The 21,166-nt window shown below is 38.3% G+C and overlaps 1 protein-coding gene across 9 annotated transcripts in view; it reads right to left on the minus strand.

The window, feature by feature from the left end:
• myo5aa (myosin VAa) overlaps positions 1-21,166 on the minus strand; it is a 72,114-nt gene that overhangs the window by 17,117 nt on the left and 33,831 nt on the right. For 6 of the 9 annotated variants that reach the window (XM_041786825.1, XM_041786801.1, XM_041786833.1 and 3 more), the window contains exons 7-26: positions 19,030-19,111; positions 15,739-15,846; positions 15,431-15,537; positions 14,383-14,648; positions 12,417-12,498; positions 12,182-12,322; positions 10,245-10,370; positions 9,069-9,152; positions 5,994-5,996; positions 4,864-5,019; positions 4,464-4,561; positions 4,163-4,249; positions 3,959-4,067; positions 3,157-3,368; positions 2,810-2,966; positions 2,273-2,512; positions 1,930-2,178; positions 976-1,069; positions 696-841; positions 190-303 (exon numbers count right to left, since the gene is read on the minus strand). In XM_041786825.1, the coding sequence (XP_041642759.1) occupies positions 190-303; positions 696-841; positions 976-1,069; positions 1,930-2,178; positions 2,273-2,512; positions 2,810-2,966; positions 3,157-3,368; positions 3,959-4,067; positions 4,163-4,249; positions 4,464-4,561; positions 4,864-5,019; positions 5,994-5,996; positions 9,069-9,152; positions 10,245-10,370; positions 12,182-12,322; positions 12,417-12,498; positions 14,383-14,648; positions 15,431-15,537; positions 15,739-15,846; positions 19,030-19,111 (2,661 nt within the window). The remainder of the gene's footprint in view (positions 1-189; positions 304-695; positions 842-975; positions 1,070-1,929; positions 2,179-2,272; positions 2,513-2,809; positions 2,967-3,156; positions 3,369-3,958; positions 4,068-4,162; positions 4,250-4,463; positions 4,562-4,863; positions 5,020-5,993; positions 5,997-9,068; positions 9,153-10,244; positions 10,371-12,181; positions 12,323-12,416; positions 12,499-14,382; positions 14,649-15,430; positions 15,538-15,738; positions 15,847-19,029; positions 19,112-21,166) is intronic. The other 3 variants (XM_041786852.1, XM_041786843.1, XM_041786793.1) reach the window with 1 other exon arrangement.

Genomic DNA, 21,166 nt, shown 5'->3' on the forward strand with positions numbered 1-21,166 from the left:
ATTTTTCAAAGAAATGGTGAGCATTATGAAAAGAGTCTAGACACCAGCATTAAATAAATTAATGCGCTATACTTCCTGACACATTTATGTGTTTCACTTTATCTTTGGTATAATTTGTTAACATTCATCCTTTATTAACCTCTCTTTTCTTTTTCAAATACAGACAATATTTTATGACTTCTTTCTTACTTCTGCTGCACGGGAACCTTCTTCCAATTCTGCGTACTCTGAGTTGTAGGTGTACTCTGATTCGTTGCTGCTGTGTGTGGAGTCTGTTCTCCTGTGGCCAGGCTTGGAGATATTCTGCAGGTGAAAGAAAAAATGAATCTTAACTAAAAAAAAAACAAAAAAACAAGGTCCAGTTTCTCCATGCAGCATCATGTTTAATGCCCTTAAGAATGTTTGTCCAAAATCCAAGTGTTTTTGAAATTTCAACAAGTTACTAAAATGTTATATTTTGAATTAAACAGAATTGAACTGAATGTATTTCATTTGATAGGGACGATGCAGTTTAACATAGTTTCATTACAGAGCATGAAGCTCATGTGCTGCACGGAGAGTTTATAGCGATTGCTAATTTCTAACTCTTGTCCCTAGTAGGGCTTTTTAGTAACATTTCATAAAATGTATAATGCACACAGCATCATGCTCAAAAACAAACTCAGAAATATTGATGGGGTTTATGTGTTCCTCACCGAGGAGGCCATCTCCTCCTTCAGGTCGTCGTATTTCTCCTCGAGGCGAAGGTGTTCTGTTAGGAGATTCTGGTAGCGAGAACGCTCCTCGTTCAGATCTGTCTCCAGCTGCTGAGTCTCCTGCGCTATTGCACGGGCCATTTTCTCTGATGGGCAAAATATACAGAGAAAACAATTGAAAAACGAGGGAGAAAAAATAAGCTTAAGAAATTACATTTTTTGTGACTTCAGGACTACGTTGTAGGAGGTCTGAAATAATTATGAGGTGACGTTTGTATACCTGTCATCTGCTGACTCTGTTCCTGAATCAATCGATTCAGGTCGTCTTTTTCTTTCTTGAGGGAGCCATTCTGATCTTTCAGCTCTGAGACCATCTATAAAACACGGAAAAAATTACTTAATGCATCAAATCATCTCATATTACGCAAAGCTGGTGATCATCTTGAAAATAAAGATCGACTCTTCACATCTAAAGAGGTTTTAGATGCACCTAGTGACGTGTTATTTCCAAAGTCACTGATACTCTACTCTCAAAACAAGCACCTCTTATTTAGACACACAACTAAGGTTCATGAACACAAAAAAAGATGTTAAAGGAGGCTGAAGCAGAAAGTTAAATACAGTTAACAGACACAGTTAAGTGGCTATGACACTAACACTAATCTTTCTCCTGCTCTCACCTTCCTCAGGGCAACACTGCCCACTGAGCTCACCATGTACACATCTCCCCGTGGCTCGCTTTCGCTCCTAAGTCAGGGGAAAAAACATTTTCCTCTGATACCGATATGCACATTTGTATTCAAAATTATTTTTAACTATTTCTAAAAAACTACAAGGGTTACTTTTTAAACTAGTAGGAGAAATTGAAACTCCTAGTATCTTCCAAAAACTGGAAATGGAAAACTAAGAGGAGAAGTAGGGCTGAAGGTTTTGTAAGGAGAACAAATAAGCTACATGGTTTTCATTTCAGTAACAACTATAAAGGTGTTATTTCCATAAATGTCAAAAAGCCAAAATTCTAAGGCTCTTAATGGCTCCATTTTTAAACAGACAATTAAGGAGAAATCTACAACCTTCAACTGAAAATAGACAAAAGGAAAAGAGCAAAGACACCACACTGATAAAAGCAGGTGGAGGGGCGTATGACACCAGGATGTAAACAATGCTTACAGGTGCATTTAGGATCACGAATACTAAAGGTAAACGAAAAATGTGCAAGTTAGTCCTGTCTTACTTTCTCCATTTCGTTCCTGTAGGTCTGTGCCCAGTCCTCGATGGTCTTCTTCTCCTGCTGTGTGGCACTCAGCTCCCTCCTCAGCCTCTCCAGCTCCTCCTTCAGTGACGTGACCTGGTTGGATTTGTTCTTTGCCTCTTCCTCTGCCCCACGCAGCCGGTTAACCTCCCCACGTAGACGCTCGCTCTCTTGCGTAAAGGAACTCTCCATAGAAGCTAGCCTTTCGTTGACTGTCCGGTTGTCCTTGGTCTGGAGGAAGTAGATGCATCATTTAACTGAAAAGTCTAAACCAAAAGAATAAGAATACACAAATACTCAAGGACATATGATAAGGACAGCTCACCTGCTCGTCGATTTTCCTCTGCAGCTGCATGATCTTGTTCTCCATGCCTTTGTTGAGCTTCTTGAAGTGCTCCACTGAGCGAGCCTCGATCTTCAGCCTCTTCAGCTCTCGCCTGGCCTTCATCCTGCGGATGCAGCACTGCAGGTAGACAATGGAGACGAGGCAGCGCTTGTACCAGCACCGAGCCAACCAGCCACGAACGTGCCTCTGAATGATGACCGCCTTGTGCTGTCGCAGCAACTACATACAGACAGAGTCAAAGAGAGGCAGAGTGGGATTAAAGGACATGTGACAAGGACTCACGTCTTATTTTTAGTTAGACATTTTTCTGTATCACTGCAGTTGCTGTGGTTTAAGTTATTCTTGCGGGAGTTTCTACTGATGATAGTCACAGAACACTTCAAAATCTTTCTTAATCTATTAGAAATGAATCAAGGATCTGAAATTTCCAATTATTTGAAAACAGATTTCAGGACTCAAAACAGAGAGGTTGATGACAGTCAGAGATTTTGCAGTGTTTTGTGAGTTGTGTCTTACCCCCTGGTACTTCTGTCGTGCCATGTATGCTCTGAGGATCGTCTGCATGACAAGAGCAGCAGCCTGCTTTTGTCTGTAACGTTTCTTCTCCACATACATCCTGCGGTACTTCTGGATGATTGTAGCTGCCTGAGTGCGACGCATGAACTTGGCCAGGCTGAGAAGAGCAAAGATCAATAAATCTCAATCATATATTTTAACTTTAGCAGTAGAAATTATATTTCTTTAAAGAGCATGCTAAAAATATAATTTACTCAGCAGTGTCTTGTTGCACAAAGGAGCCAAATGTCTGTGTGAGACATTTTCAAAGAATGAGTGGAGGTGTATGTTTAGGTCAGCCTACTCACCAACGGGCCTGATATCCTCTGGTGAACCTTTGGATGGTGATAGCAGCACTGCGTTTGCGCAGATACTTCTTGCGTGCCAGCCAGCAGCGGATGGTCTTCTGGATGCGGATACAGGCGGCGCGCAGTTTGTCTGCCCTCAACTTCTCCAGGTAGGCAACCTGTCCGGCCCTGAAGAAGATCTTGGTCTTACCAAATTGATATTTATCCTGATCCTGAAAGAACACAGGGGCAGAGAAAAGGTGTGAGACAGTGATTGGAAAGACTTGACAAGTCTGATATAATGGGAAAGCATCAACACAAAGCAAGGAAGACCCACAATTCACTTCACTGCATTTTGAGAGTAACAAGAGTTTATACAGAAAATCTGACATTGAATTTAATACTTTTAAAGACCTTTTTCAAGACCCTCTCAATATTTCAAGACCCTATTGCATCTTTATTTTCTAACCAATTACACTGGTGACACAGTTAGGTGCATGTTTAGTGCAGATACACTGCTAGCTCAACAAGCCTGAACATCAACAAACATGCAGACTGACATTAGATCTGATGGAGTTTCATAAGAAACTCACATGCTTTAAAACTAGATATTAAAACAAAAGGAGAAAGTCTCACCAACAACCATTTTTGACAGATATAAACCTGAAAACAGCTAAAAATTTGGGATATTTTGGTCCTGCATTTAAGACTTTTTAATTTTTTTTTTTTTTTTTTTGCTAAATTGATTTGTCAACGTTTCACTGTTTAAGACCCTGCAGACTGACTGGTAACCCAATTAAAAAAAACATGAAGTCTGACAGACCTGCACCAGTTTCTCCAGAACATTCTTGCAGGTCATCTTCTTGTCAGGCAGCACATCTTTTTGTTTCATCAGTACTCTGTAACGGCTGAAAAACTCCTGGTACGTCCATCTGAAATGCACACACACAAAAATAGTAAGATGAGGGCCATGGTTGTTATAAAGATTATGATGATTAACACGAATGTTACAGAGCTTCATGCACACCTGGATGGGAAACCTGCAGCAGAGATACGAATGGTTTCAAGGACACCACAGGCTCTGAGCTGTTGCACTGCACGTTTGGGATCAAACCTGACAACAAACAAACCCAGTCAATGTGGCTTCACTGAAGGACACCAAAGCAAAACTGTAGTTTGAGCATTCATTATTTAATTACTGCAGTGAAATCAGAGGCAGGTACTTGACATAAATTATTCCAAGCAGAAAGTGGTGAAAATCTCAAAGTGGCCTAAAATAACTGAACATCCTGCCTCAAGGTTTTTTAACAGCCTGCAAGAAAACTCACGAGAAGGCGAGCTTGAAGTCATTTGGTTTGATGCAGCGAACGTAGTGCGGGGTGGTGGCATTCAAAGTTTCCATCAGCATTTGTAGAGAGTTACGAAACTACAGGAGAAGATCATCATCAACAACATAATTATCAGCATCATTATTACCCACATTTCACCATGATACATGCTGAATGCATGTTTTCATTAAGCTTATTAGCAACTCAGCGATTAAAAGTTAATATTTAAACAATTATAACAGCTTTGCATATACACAGTGAATTTGTATGCAATTAATTTATTTAGTCATGCTTGATATGAGACAAAATGAACTCAGTTTGTTGCAACATCTAATCTATGATTACTGTTCAGGCATGTAACTGCATCAGTGTAAATAACAAAACAAAGAGAGGTGTGAACCTGGCAGCCGACAGTCTTCTTGTGCTCCTTGCTGCTTGTTTCGCGGCCCTTATCAGGTTTGACACTGAGGCGGGTTCGGCCCCCGGTGCCAGGGGCCTGACCAGTAGGACTGGTGGCTTTCTCTTCATCTTGAAACAGCTCCACCAGCAAGGCGAACTGGAAACAGCATACCACTCACAGTCACAAACTTAAAAAATGATGGCAATATTAGACACTGCAGGCTTTACTGAAAAGTCAAAGTCAAAGCTCCTCATTCGGTCACATAAATGCATATTTGTGAGTAAAAAAATGTGCTTATGACAGTCTACTTTAAAAGTTCATGGCATGCTTTCTGGAGATTTTTACATTATGCATAAAGCCTTACAAAGCATCAGAACAGCCTTAATTTGGGCAGCTTCTAAAGCTTTAAAATGTGTTTCAAATGAATAAATCTGACCATCTGACTCCAGTAATCTAGTGGTGGCACTGTTTGACATGAATTCTTAACATTTTTAAGAGTAATTAAGTTAATAGATGTGTCTTGGTTTGTTGGTTAGTGTTTGTTATTCACAGTCACAGAGTTGTTGCATTGTTATAAAAGCCATTAAGATTATGAAATGGTTATATTTATCATATATGCAAAGAACATATATGCCTGCATGGCTTTGTTTTGCCACTGTGTGTTATGATAAAGAAAGTCTTATGTATGATGTATGCCCTTTACTAAAGCACACACACACATCAGTCATGTTCCATATAACATTAATGTTATATGAGGAGGATGCTGTGTTATTTGTGCTGCTTCAGGTCCTCCTGCTGTGCTCCCAGCATTGCCATACCGCTTCTCTTGCCTTCATCATTAAGCAGGGCAGCCACAGTTACAAAGGCTTTACGTGCTGCTCGCTCTCAGTGCCACTCTTAAAACATAAAAATAACCTCCTTCTTTTGTCCCTTTTTTCCTCTGTGCAGTCCTCCCACAGTGCCTCTCGTGCTCCCCATGCAGCCAACACACACATACGCAACTTAAATCTCAGTGTTGCAAGAGCGATAATAACTCCGTGCCAGTTAGACAGAGAGGAAAGGGGGAAATAATAAAGAAGCTAAAGGAAGAGCTACAGGCGAACCAGGGTTATAAGAACGCCTTTGTTTACCTTCTGCTGGCAAGGAAGGGTTGTCATGATGAGGACAGAACCAAACATACATGGACAACACATGGAGACACAGTGACAAAGAAATACACATGATATTATAAGGAAACCCAAACGTCCAGCTCATGTTCAAAATCATTTTTCACCCATCAAAAAGCTATAAAACAAATAAAAAATCAAACAGAAATGGAAATAAACCCAGGCAGTCTAATGATGAAAGTAAAAATGATGGAAGAAACATGATGGGGTGATGACGTTTTCCATTGAACACAGGTAAAAAGACAGCAAACACTGTAGGTTCTGTGTGTTGTTGTTACTATTAGATCCCTGGAATCCAATGCATCATGCGATATCTCATCAGCATCTACAGTAGGCATTGGATTCCTTTAGTGCAGCGTGTTGATTAGAACTGAAAGCAGATGTCAGCATGACTATGAGACTCATCTGTGTCTCACAGATCTAGATGTAATTTGATCATTGTAGGAACTGTGGACTCTTTAATTGTCAGAAAATTTAAAAGCATACACCTGAAATGAAGTAAGGGCCTAAAATCTGTGACGTTGATGTATAAATCCATTATGGAGAGGTAAATGCACAGCCAGAAGATGGCAAACAAACCATTAAAATTAGCTGGGAGATAACTGAACAAGAAATAAAGGATGACAAAAGAAACCATTATAGTTTAGATTCTGACTTTCCTATTGCTTAAATATTACTCCAGGTTCCTGCAGTGGTTATGCACACAGACAGATTTTTGTGGAATCAAGGATTATAAGCCCAACTCCCAGCTGTGATCACTCTTGGCAAAGATAAGTGAAGGGATTAGGATCATTTGGCTGAAGTGTAAACTTGTTTACGGTCTGTGTTATCGTCTTATTGACCAAAATTGCTTTTCATAAGTCAGATCTTGGTGATTACTTTGATTTTAGTTAAGTTTAATTGGTAATGATCTGTCCAAGAGGGTTAGGGTTGGGATAAATGGCTAACACTGTTAATCTGGAGAAGCTTAGTATGATAAAGTGAGAGGAAATGTATTTGATTACGAGGGGACCCTATATTTATTTATCTATTTATTTTTTCCTTTGAAAGTATTAGGAACCTAAATATTACTGATACGTAACATTTTGCTGTGTATATCCGACTTTTTTTCTTAACTTGTTTTCTGTTTCATCTTATATATTTATATATTTATTTTTTCCCCTTTTCTAAATAACGTGCAAAGTAAAACTGCATCCTGTTTATATCAATTCTCTTTTAGTTTTTCATATGGTAATGTGTTAAACTGCAGCTCAGTTAGCTGTTAAGTGTTTTAAAAATTATATTTTATTAACTCTTTCACAGGGGCATTGTGGTATAGTGATTAGTGTTGTTGCCTCACAGCAAGAGGATTCCTGGTTTAAATCCCAGTTGGACAGAGATTTTCTATGTGGGGTTCAGTTATACTTTTGTTGACTACAACTACTACTAAAAATGTTCGTAGACCTTTATTTTCCAGAAGGAAGATGAGAATAAGACTAGCTAAAAATAGATTATGGATGAAAAAAACTCTGACAAAAACTAAGTTCTGTTGCTCTTCTGCCTCTAAGCTTTAGAAAGCAGGGACATTTTATTTTCAAGACTAAGACTTCAATTAGAAATAGCTGTCAAAATGAGCAAAAGTGGAGCTTGCATGTTCTCCCTGTGCATGGGTGGGTCTTTTCTGTGTGAATGTGAGAGTGAGTGTGCCTGGCTGATTGACTGGTCATGCTTGGTGTAGCCTGCTTCTCGACCAGCAACAGCTGGGACTGGCTCATACCCCAATGGGCCAAGAAGAACAGATCATGGATGTATGAATGAATGAATAATTCTCTCGTAGCTGAAAGTTTAAACCTTGGTGTTTTGCTTTAAGGCCCCTAAAATAAGTCTGGGAGTCCCATGTGGATAAAGGAAATGTTTGCCTTATTAATGTTATCTTTAATTTCTTTCTTTCAATTAATGGTATGGGCAAACAGTCATTTAGCTAGAACACACACAAACTGGCACACACACCACATTGTGGTGTGATAAGCTTGGCAGAGAAGCAAAATGAAATTTAATTAGACTAAATCTCATTAAAAGCTCATTGCCATTTAATCCCAGTTGTTTAAGTCTTCCTAATTTCCATGGCAACCTCCCACTAAGTCCATGTTTGTATGTGCGTCTCAGAGTGTATTAATAATATGTTAGAGGATAGAGTAGAATTTCAACCCTTACCCAGTCCTGCTGTTGTAGACGTCTATAAAAGAACAGCTGAAGGTCAGTGTGAGCATTTTAGATGAGCAGTCATTCTCTGTGTATGTGTGTGCTGCCAAAACAGCGATAAGGATTTAAAGGTCTAAGCCCATTTGACCAAAACCAGGTTTTACACACTGATCCTGATCAAGCCTAACAACACAGACTCACACGAAAACATAAGCACACACGTATTGTTAATTTGGATGTGATCTAACTGACTGGAGCTCAACAGCACGTGTAGGTGTGTAGGTGTTTTCAGTGGGTGGATTTCCAATTCAATAGTACATGTTCCCAAACGTGAAAGTTATACTTAAAGCAAACAAAAATGAGGTAATTCTACATTTCCATAACATAATTATCAAACTGTGCTACTATTATTTAGGTTTAGTTTTAGGTTCTTATGAATAATTTTACAAACACAGGCTTTGAAAAATATGTGCAATAAATGGGAAAGTAATCATAAATTTAAACCAAGTTTGATTAACTGTGGGTGTTTGTTATTTTTAAGAGCTTTCTTCTATGAAGTGAAAATCAAACCTTTACTCTCTGACCATAAACCTGCTGAATTATATACTGTCTACACTTCCTCCTTATGACCAGTAGAGGGCACTGCTTCCCGAGCCTTCAGGTAAGATGTTTTATCTGTAAACAATAGCTTAAATTTCACATCCAGACCCCCCTGCTCTCTATGAACTGCAGACTTCTTGACTTCATAATAATACTGTGACTGTGCTCTTATCCCTGCAAATACGTGATGTTAACATCTGATATTGACCGACCACACTTTGTTCAATGTCGTAATGTGTTTGAGTGTGAGCTCCTCACCTTGCTGGCCTTCAGCACGTTGATCTGTTCTTCGTTCACGGTGTCTTTATTTTTCTCGAGGAAGCCGTCACACTGGTACTCCACCTGAGGGACAAACACAACAGTTTGTGTGACATTAAGTGTGAGGACACTTCAGGGGAATTACATACCACTTTTCTGCAGATTTAACAAATAATCCATCATCAAATGAGCCAAAAGTATTTAAATGTCCTGATATGAAGGTTGCATAGGTCAAGTTAGAGCTCCGGTTAGGATTTTTCAGCAGCTTAGGAATAGGACTGAAATGAGGAGCTGCTTCTGTGGACTTGACGTCAGTCACCTTGTACTTTCAGTGAAGAGACAAAAGAAAAAAGAATCAGACTTTATTCTGTTAGAAGAAACTTTGTTTACACTTGTACGGGACAATATCAAGAGACAAAAGGTACCACTTCCACAGGGGATGCCAAAATCAACACAAACCAGAAGGTAGTAAATCACATCATAACTCGTGTTCATTGAGACCCCTAATGCAAATTTCTTTAAGTACCATGACATCAATCATTGCAAATGCTTCCAATGATCCCATTTTAATATTAGAAAATCTCTTGGGGAAGCCTGCATTGAATCTTGACCCCATTCATCGGTAACCTTATAGTGAAGATCTAAAATAAGACATGAAAATAGCCCTGCCATTCAACAGCTCACTACATGATGTAAAACCAAACTAGCTGGAGGGAAATGCACTTTGGTCTGTCTCTAAATGTCAGCCCTGCGATTGACTGGTGACCAGTCCAGGGTGTACCCCGCCTCTTGCCCAATGATAGCTGGGCTAGGCTCCAGCCACCTGCGACCTCCAACGGGATAAACAGTATAGAAAATGGACGGATGGAAATACACTTTACACACACACAATCTCTAAACACTTCACTACAAAAGTACTTTAAAAAACAATGATTAAAAAGTCATTAGTCCTCCAGCCATCCTAAAAATATCTCAGCAGCTCTGCAGCAGACACTGCAGTCCATCTGCTCCTAAATGTTGCTTTTAAAGCTTAAGATGCACAATGTAACATACAATAACTGCATCAAACAGTTATCTCATTAATTTTCCAGCTAAATGTTAAATTACATTTGAATACTAGTCTTTCACAGTAAAAAATGTATGATGACACGAAGCAAACACATCAGGAAGGCCCACCTTATCAGCAAAATGTTGGATGATGAAGGCGCGGTTAGACATGCGAGGCTTCTCAAAGAGGGAGCAGGTCTTTAGGTGGGTGTTGTAGAGTTTCTGAGCCCATGAATCATCTGAGCCTTTAGGCATCTGGTACAGGAATGAAAGGACATAAACTATTAGAAAGAAAATTATTTAATCATTTGCCACTACACACACTATGAGAGAAGATAATAATGAGCATTATTTAAGGTATGTAAGGCATTATATTTCATTTTTACATCCAAAAAGTATTTCTTGCCTTATTATGCAAGGTAACAGGGCACATTTTTTGTCTAAAGCTCTTCAACAAGAACTCAAACACAATGATGGACTTTGCATCACTGTGCAGTAATGTTAGCAATGTGGACCTCCTCAAATGTCAACAGCCTGTTTCATGCTGAAAGGAGTGGTTTTAAGAGATAAGCTGTTCGTGGACGTTTCAGAGAGTTTCTTTTCCACTTTTTGATACATTTTATCTCTTATAATTCTATTAATTGCCTTTATTGCTGTTCCTTTTCTTAGCTTTGTTTCCCATTTTAATGCTTTCACCCCATCCTCTGTCTACTCCCTGCAGTGTTTTTGAGTTTTAACATTTATTGTCCTCTTGGTCCAAATCCATATTGGCTTTGCTCTCATATTGTCTGACCATGTTGTGTGGGGTTTATTGTTGCCTTTCATGATTTGTTATCTGCCAAAACTCTTTTCAAAAACATTGTTTTTACAAGTGTAGTGTAAAATGTAGGTACTATTTGTATATTAATATGCCGGAAGTGCTGTCCTCACTCAACACAGGATTGTTAAGTAGACCTGAAACCAGAGTTTTTATTCCACAATCAACCAGATGTAAACATTGCTATAATCAGATCTGTGTAACTTGTTTTACAAATCTAAGAACAAAACAAAAACAAGCAATCAATTCTTTAATTAAGTCCCCTGGTCAGTTTCTCTGTTTGAATCAGAGAGAAAGAAAAACAGAGTAGATTCATGCTGGTGGTTGTGTTTTTCATTGGTTATCCTTCCCTCACTTAAACTCTGATATGTAATGTATGTGTGGGTGTTGCAGACGTGTGTGTAGTGTGTGGTGATAAATGTAAAACAGAAAGTGGGTGTAAACAATCAGAGGCTCTCACGACTGACAAGCTAAATTACAACACTATATTCCAAATCTATGTGACAATAAAGTGTGTCTTATAAGACTTATACGTACTTATTATTGTGTCTTGCAGTTTAAAGCAGGATAAACTGTATCCGTAGTGTTGAGCATTTCAACAGATCAGAACAATAAAGGTCCATAAAAAAAACAGTAGGGCCCAGGAGTGAAAGGTTGTCTTTTGTTAGGCATCTACATCAAATGAACATCCTATCATTCATCAAATTATTAATATTACACTGAAATAATAACAGGGTTTCTACACACTCATTACGAATCATGTTTAAGACTTTGAAAGACCTTTGAAAGACCTGAGCTGATAAAAATTATACCAGATTTTGTGTCATATGGTCAAAAAGGAAAGGCATGCGAAATTTCTCTGTACACTAGAACAAGCTGAATTATCTGGTTTAATTCACAGTGAATGAAATGTCGAGGGATATAGGAAAAATAAATTCTTGGTCAGAAACACCCAAATCCGATGATTTTGGCACATTAAATACCTCTTTTCTATCAATACATGGTATACTGATATTTATCATAACTCAATAAAGAAAGATTAAAATCAAATAAATGCATTTAGAAAAAAAACCCTTATAACGATAAGTCAAAGTCAAAGTGCCGTGTAAAAACTTAAGACCACTCACTAATAAACATATGAATTTGAAGACTTTTATGGCCTTAAATTTATAAAGTCCAATGTAAAATTAATGAAGATTTTATAAGGATCTGCAGGAACCCTGTAATAATAAGATTTGATTAAAAGTACCTTGCATTCCTCATCTAGCAGGTCCAGGATGCCCATCTTGGCTTCTATGAGGTTGATACAGGGCTGATTGTCATAGAAGTCGATCAGGGTCCATGGGATCTGTTCCTTCATGTACTCCTCCTGCTCCAGCTTAAACACATGCTGTACACACAGAAACACTCAGGTCGATTAAAAAGCACTATTTTATGTCTGTCTTTTTAATTTGTAGTTAACAAGTTAAAAAAAAGATGCTCACCATGTTGAACTGTTGCTGAAGTTTCTCATTAGCATAGTTGATGCAGAACTGCTCAAAACTGTTGATCTCGAACGTCTCAAACCTAGAGAGGAACAAAAGAAGGATCAATCAACAGAATAATAGTTACTGTTTAAAGCATCACATCCTTGTGAAATTAGTTTTCCTGCTTTTTTTCATTTTTATCCTAAAACCTTTCATGTACCAGTGAAGTCACAAACCATTCGTCTTCCTGGGGGCTCCTGGGCTCCCATATCTCATAGGTTCCTCTGGATTTTTGAAGTGCTGGCCTGCTGCTTAAATTTAAAAACGGCGCAACTTGAACTGCTATAACAGACCTGCCAACCTCGGCAAAATATTCTGAGTACCACTTATGTCGTGTGTCTTCTTTTTTTTTTTTTGCAGATTTTTGCTACTCATTTGGTTTGCACACAGTCGTTTCCCCATTCATTGGCTGGAAATTTGTTGATATAAAAAACGGAGAGAAGAGTATTTCACTGACTGGAATGTGTGTAAATGTACATATATATATACATATAAACTTTGCACAAAAAGTAAGGAAATTTGTGTTTGGTAGATTATTTCTTTTTTGTGATAATGCATCTTGGCAATAAATCTTACACCGTTGGAAAGCATGCTTATTTCCCTTTTAAATGGAGCCACATTTGTAAGGAACATGCATATGTGGGATGAGCATCAGAGTCAATAGCTATGTAATCAACATCTATATAAAATGTGGGTTATGCCCATGAAAAATTTGCCAAATCTTCTCGCATGGCCGCTCGCATTCAAGACACAGAGGATTACGCATGATGAGAGGAAATAACATTCCGCATGAATTGAAAATGTGCCAGAAATATTTAATAAATGGACTGGGCATGAATTTCAAATCTTAAATCAAAGTGAAGAGAAGTTTTTGTGGCGAGAAGTAAAACTGCATGCCTGGCATGTAGGCACCACTCTCACCTTGTCATCACAAAGTTTTCCTTTTTTTAACCATCAGCTGCAGCTAGTAGGGGAATGGGGAGGGAGACAGAGGGCAGGAGGCATAAAGGAGGGGGAGCTGGGATATAACACTATAGGTTCGGTAGACTCGTTATTCTCTGCTACTCTGCATTATTGGTTGAAACTGCTTCACCATGCTGCTGCATCGTGCTGTCATACATGAGTACGACAGTGCACATTTCCCACCGAACTCACATGTCCGCAGCTTTTTGCATAGTTTAAAAAGGCAAGTCGTACCAGCGTATTTACATGTCAAATTGCATACCTGCTACGCAAAATGCGTACAGGTTGGCAAGTCTGCTATAATTACCTCCCTTTTCATTGTCATTATTGTTGCTCATGTTACTATTAGACTGATTTGTTTACAACTACATTCCCATAAAAAAACAGACACTCTATTACTGTTATTATGGAAATAAGAGAGCTGCTGTGGTGGACCTGCCTGTTAGCAACTGCAGCTGCTCAACTATTGTCTTATAAAACAATTATCATATGTGGTTATAACTGCTGATTCTTCACATAATGTTCCAATTGTTACAGGCTTTGTAACCACACATAAGAAATTAATTTAATACAGATTTATGGCCAGGAGAGGCATACATTTTTCTTCTTCATTGTTCTGTTTGTTTGTGTCCACCTCATCTCTCTTCCTCAATCCACTTAAACCCAACACAGCTTCAACAGGTGACTGTTCAACATGAGTTTTGTTCTATTCGAGGGGTCCATCTGATAAAAGAAGGTTTTTCCTTGCCACTGTAGCTATGCTAAACATTAATATATGTTGGGTCTTTGTAAATAATATAACAAAGAGTACAGTCTAGACCTGTCCTCTTTTTAAAGTGTCCTAAGATAACACTGGTTATTAAGTAATGCTGTACTAATAAAGATTGATTCATTGATATCATGTGTGTCTCTATAATAAGTTTTAGAAATAGTCAGATGTGAGGCCACTGGTCAGACATACCCATAGATGTCAAGGACCCCGATGAACGAGTGCTGTTTGATGTTGGTGATGAGGGCTTTGTTCACGTGCTCTACAATCCAGTTGAAGAGCTTGGCGTAGATGTGTTTGGACAGCGCGTCACGAGCGTTTGTAGCCTGAAGGCGGGGGAGGGGCTTGATATACGTCTCTGTGGCCGTCTTTAGCTTCCTGTGGCACAGCCACTGAGTCATGTCCTGATAGGAAACGCCAACTAAATCACAAAATGCCGTCAGATGGCGGTTGTTGGGCTGCAGGAAAAAAGACATTGGAAACATTAACAGGAAAAAACAAACAAGATGACAGTAAAGAAAAACTGGACTTCTTCATTTGCAGTCATTTTTCATTTTTTAGGTGTTAATTCCTGTAGCTTGACATCCAGCCATAGCACTTTGAAAAAAAGGACTTTGACGAGATAAACATAAAAAAGGACTGACATTCATCTTGGATATCTAATCAAGACAACATCTTATTTTTTTTTTTTTTTGCTAATTTAGGTGACAACAATATTTCAGATCTCTACCCAAAGCTGTGAAGAAGCCCATCACGTTGATCTGCAGGAGTTTTTTTAAAATCCAGGAACACATTCACAACTGATATAAGATTGAACTGTCTACTAAGTAAAACACTGAAAAGCTCTTACAAATCTCACATTATGTAAACAATTTATATTACTTGTTTTTGTGAAACAAGGAAAAGAAACTGACCAAACATGAATAAAATCCCCTTCTTTTTAGACTTTTGCAACCTAAATTTAGATTAAACTCTGTGCATACCTTGTTTGATCACACTGTTATTTATAAATTAATAATGCCAATATTAATGTGTTAATATCAAAACCATTAATTGCACGAAAGAGGGTGAAGTTGACCAGTGATGAACATTTTCTACAAAACTGATTGTAAAAAGAACAGATAAGATAAGGTGTAAACAATACTTCAAACAATACTAGCATCAAATACTCTTTGGTAGATATGCATGCTGTTCTCTCATGTCTTACAGATCATCAATACTGGCTAAAAAATATACTCACAGGAATGGTGCTGCTGTCGGAGTCTCGGTCCTTTATCTCCACATTTCCAAGATGAAGAATGGCAGCCAAAACCTGAAACAATCCAATCTGATAGGTCTCATTGATACCTGCAGAGGGATAACATGCCAACAGATGCACACTAATTATTCAGGACTCCCATCAGAACATTTTAGAGATAGAACACGCAGAATAAACCTACTTATTTTTCTCTGAACGCATTTAATTTTAATCACATCCTGTAGTACCACAAGTCCTCTTTAAGGCTATCTGAATGAGTGTTTGCTTATATAAAATGGTGTGCATGTTACCAAGCAAAGTGAAGGCATTGCGAGTGGTGCAGAGCTCCTTGGTGTCATCCACACCGTCGATAACAGGGCTGCGGCCCTGCCTGGTGTACACAAAATCGTTTGCACTGCCTGAGTGGAGACACAGAGGAGGTAAATGAAGTCAGTAAATATGCTGAGTTTGCAGTTTCATATTGTGCAACTTGGGTGAAACTGCTATCAAAGAATCCTCCTTTATCACAACACCCTCTTATAACATGCAGAGGTTTGGATTTGGATATCATATCATTTTTAGATATCAATATGCCTCTGATTTAACAGTTACATTACATTTGTTTTGCAAGAAGGTAAATACTTGTTACTGATTTTAATTTAATCCTGTATTGCAAGCAAGAAAGGTTCAATTGTTCTTCCTGTGTTAATAACTAGAGTATCAATCCACAACAATCCTGATTTGTCATGCCAGCATCATCAAACCAAGTGTGTCATGCAGGCCAAAAGAAGTAATTTCCACATATTTAATAAAAGAGAATTATTCACAGCAAAGTTACCAGATACAGATTGTACCACTTAATTTTCCTAAAGTGGAAAATAAAAGTAACTCCAGGTCATTTATTGTGTCTTAGTTCTGTTAAAAAGGGTTTTTAAAGAGCAAATAGGGGAAATTACATTCTCACTAAATTACGTAAATTCTAAATATCAGTCTCAGATCAGCAGACTGTCTGACACTGTCTGTTGGTTTCTGCAGATGGTTTGTGGTTCTTAGAAAAAGACCGAAATTAAGAGCACTTCTGTGTAAGAATGGTGTTAGTTTTACTCTCTCACAATCAGCGCCTTTATTTGCACTGAATTAAGGCATGGCCTGTTGCCTCGCAACACGGGGCAGTGAGATGACTGTGACAACCACTCCATTTAGTGAGCCAGGAAGTCAGCTGGAGAGAGAGAAAAAGCTGCTGTCTGTGTGTGTCTGTGTGTGTGTGGGTGTGTGTGTGTGTGTTGACATGGGCGAGCAGGTGCAGGTCCACAGTGGGGGTGCTGTTTGAGAGCCGTCTAATCCAAAGAGTCAATGACTTTGATTAATCTAAATTTTAAAAAAATGTGACAGCTGACCATGCTCTTTATAGGTTTTCATGTTGATGGGTGAAATATTAGCGAAGGACTGTGGGCTAGGTGAGTGTGGGATCTTCTCCAGTAGATGCTGCAGTTAAAAATAAAAACTACTTATGAGCACTTCTAGGCCTGGTGTGGCTAATCCGGAGAGCTGGGAGAATTCCCAGTTGACCAGGCTGTTTTAAGGCTGGGAGGGCCGTTGTACAGTGACAGTAAAGTACAGACAGCATTTGCAAGGGATGGACGCGAGCAGGAGCAGTAATTGTTCTTTTCCCTCACAACTCCTGTCTATCTTTTCTCATCTCTCCCTCTCTGTCTCCTTACTCTACAGTAATGTCACAGTAATCAGTGAAAGTAACATTGGTTACATCTGTGTGTGCCTTACAAAAGTTAATGCCTACGACCCAAAACAGTTAGGTGATTATAAAGAGAGAAAGATGGACAATGACTAAAATGCAGGTGGAGAAAAATTGATTAAAAAACAGAAAGCTTTAAAGGCTAATGCAGCTAAATGTTTAAACCTTTTTTTTACCACAAGCTCATAGTTCACTGTAAACACTCCAGATGGAGATGACACAGGCAGGCTAGCAGTGCCAGATGTGCAACACAACCTACTTAAAGTGTTCAAACCACTGTCCAAGGTTCTGAATCAATTCAATGAACTGTGTGGTATTATAGCCTCTATATAATTTATACATCAGTGCACAATAAGAAGAAGCTCTTAGCAAAAAGTAGCAATGTTACAAGAACTAAATGTGAAGCTAGATTCACTATAAATTACCTTTTATGCCTTTTCAAAATTACTAATTTTTGGAATTTATTATGATTAATCTAAGTCCACAACTATGAATCCTAAGAAAAAGATGTCAAACTACAGTGGTCTGATATTAAGTCCAAGCCCCAGCCCTGACCACTGTCAGCTGACTCGTCCTATATCCCACCCATTTTCCTACTCTGCTCTATTTAAAGTTGAAAATGCATTATAAAATATACTTGGTCATGTTTAAGGCTTGTCTATATTGAAAAAGAAAATCAGATGTAGAAATCTGGAAAAAAAGCAACAGCACAGTACTAATGTGAACAGAAGTGTTGTCATAAAATTATTAATGCTACTATTCATGTTCAGCTTCAGCCATTAACATAGAAATCAATATGAGTTGATTAATTGATTGAATGAGAGGACCACATTGCCAGACAAAGTCTGAAATTTGACTTTCAGCTTTGCTCTACTTACAGCACAAAATTGAGATTCAAAGATGCATAAATTTGACACATTTCAAGACCCTTCAACTGACCTGTCATCTGGGAATCAGCTCGAGATTCAATTTTAGAGTAAACTGGCGTGCAAGAGAGTGCGTTCTTATAAAAATGGAGTAGCTGCATCTCAGGTTTGATGGCAATAATTCATAGTCAACGTGTGGTGGGATCAGAAACAATCCTGTTAGCCAGCCTGCATATGATTTTGCTGTAGGTTGATTCATTAAGTCTCTGGAGTGACTGGCCTACAATCTTTGATATTTATTTGGCTCAGCTTCAATAACAAAAAGTATACCTTGTTCATAAGGTAGATTTCTTTCTTAAATCTGTTTTTTTTTTGCTAACTTTCCTGTCCTTTGCTTAAAGCCTGATGTTCACCAAATAGCAACACTTTGGCACCTTGCTAGATTAAACCAGCTTGTGCCACTTAGCAACACTGACTATTGGGGGCGGCAGTCTGTATAAATCCACTTAACTTTATTTATCTATTTTTGTTTTGATAATGCAGTGAGTCACTGAGATGATGAATATTCAGGAGCCACTGCAGCAGTCACACAATGTAATGCGGTTAGCAGGTATTCAGCTCTGATTCTGAGTTGCTGGTTCACCGCTGTCTACCTACAGCTATGGTTCAGATAACATGTATGCATGTGTAGCTGCCTTTTAACCTCAATCTGACAATCAAAAGGTAGGGATTAACTTTTGTATGTCCCTTAATTGGTTTTGTATGGAATATTTGTACATAATCTTTTTTTTATTATGTTACGGCTCCCTGGAGGAGTAGCTGCGGCCATGTGCCAAAGCTTATAAAGATCCAAATAAACAAACAATTAAAAGTGATACATCGTGAAAACTACAGTAGATTTCAAGCTGCTGTTTCATTTCTCATTTTGTGAATGTTGAGTGTATAGGAACGGTTCACTATGCAGCTGTGTATGTATGACTTACTCAGCTTCAGATTCTTATACTCAGGCAGATGGGATGATGCACAGAGCTGATAGAAGATATGATAATTCCTTTCATCGTCCGCCTGAAAGAAAATTTGAGAACATCATATGGATTAAACGCAGCATGTATGCCGAGACATATGTAAACATCAAGTTATCCATAGATAAAAACACACTGTGTCTGTATAAGTTGATCGTATGGGCTTTAAAATTACACAACTGGACAGATTAACATCTGGAAGATCCACTGAAGCAGTTGTTGGTTAAGTTTGTCACTTAAGGGCAAGTCAAAGATATTACTAAACCATTTGAGAAGTTTATATTTTATACTAACAATACATAATAGCAGAAACCTGGAGATTTTTTATTCTCAAAACCAATCATGAAGCACTACCTGATGCATCACACAGTAGCAGTCAATTAATGAATTTACCCAGTAGTAACATCAAACCAACAGAGCCATCTTAAACAACTTCGACAGTGGTATGCAGTAAAACACCTACTGGTTTCCTGCATTTTTCCTGCTGCACCAAACACACAATTTAAATACACACACCTTTAAAGGGTGTTACTGGAGCCAAGCATGTGAAAAATGTGAAGAGGAAAGTGTTTACGCTATTCTGCAGACATCCTCATTCCTAAACAGCACCGTCGGTGACAGTCGTCATGAGCAAAGTTTCTATATCCTTGTTCTTTATCTTTAAAACTACCCTACTGGCTCCACCAGCACACACATACACCCACTGAATATACAAAAGAGTTATGTAAGAGAAAGTAAGTCAGCTCTATCTAAATAGAATCTAGATTTCAGCTGTCATACTTGTTAAAAACAAACTGATTTGGCTTCTCTTGCACCTCTTCAAAGAGAAGAAGAAAAAATTCAAGTAAATGAGAAAACGATTTAAACTACTACTTGGAGGAATCATCTATTTCCCTCTACAAGGAAAGAACAGGGAGTTAGTGCTGTAACCCAGTGAGACAGATGGATTGTTTGTTGAGAATCACTTTGTTTCCTTTTACCAGTCTTTGTAGAGAAGGAAGTTATTGCTACATATTTCTCAAGCTCCCGAGGACACCAAGGCAAGATTTTACGAGTTCTACTAAATGGGTTGCTTGGTGTGGGTCTGTGTGATGCCAGTATTCCTGGTTGACAACATTTTTTCATTTTGTGAAGAGTTCAAGCGTCAGAGGAGCACATCAAGTGAAACAAGATCTTACGATATGAAAATGTCAACGTTTTTCTTGTTGAGTTGAAAAATGTCTCAGGATATCAGTACATAGACATAGAGCAGGAGTAATTATGACAGAGTCTGATGCTGAACTGGAAATCCCCATTGAAGATTCCCTCTGGACTGTTATATTGTTAGTGTGGCAGTTAGAAACGGGTCACAGCTGAGCCATAATCCATTGGACCACACACGCTTCAGGACATGCGTGATCCCTGGCTAAATAGAAAATGTATCACTATAGGGAAAAAAATGTACTTCTGCTGAATCCCTGTATAGAGGTCTCAGTGTAAGCATCTAACTATGCGCTTATGAAAGACATTTGTACAAAAACAGTTTCTTTTGCAGACATTCATACAGAGATGACTCTTAAAGCATTGATATTTCAGTATGTATGGTTACTTTTGATCTATTTAATAGTTAAGGTATAGCTTTAACGAATGCTCCCTGTTTGTTTTGTGTAACTCACACTGCAGCATGTGCAGACATGTACACGTCCACTTAATGGACAGCGTGTTATGTGTTCAAAAACGTCAAAGCTTATAGATGAAAAAGGTGACAAGACATTACAAAAAAGATTTAGGTAGACTACAGCAAACTTCTTATTTACAAAGAGGTTTCTGTTGTTTTCTTCTTTTTTGTAAAGTTGATGTCCCTGCTGGAGGATAACAAATATTTACTTAATGAAAACAGAGCTTGAGTTTGTCTATCTGATTTTATTATTATTTAGTGAATTGTCACAATGAGTGTTTAGTGAGAAAAACTGAGGATATGATACATTTTTAAAATGCATAGAGATGCATCTTGATTTGTAGTCCAGTTAAAATGCAGGTTAAGTTGTGGCAAGACAAGACAAACACTATACTAAAGTAAGTTGCTTAAAATCTTGTCTCATGTTTTTCTAGTGAACCC

Source organism: Cheilinus undulatus, linkage group 1 (assembly GCF_018320785.1).
Source record: "Cheilinus undulatus linkage group 1, ASM1832078v1, whole genome shotgun sequence".
Classification (NCBI taxonomy): domain Eukaryota; kingdom Metazoa; phylum Chordata; class Actinopteri; order Labriformes; family Labridae; genus Cheilinus; species Cheilinus undulatus.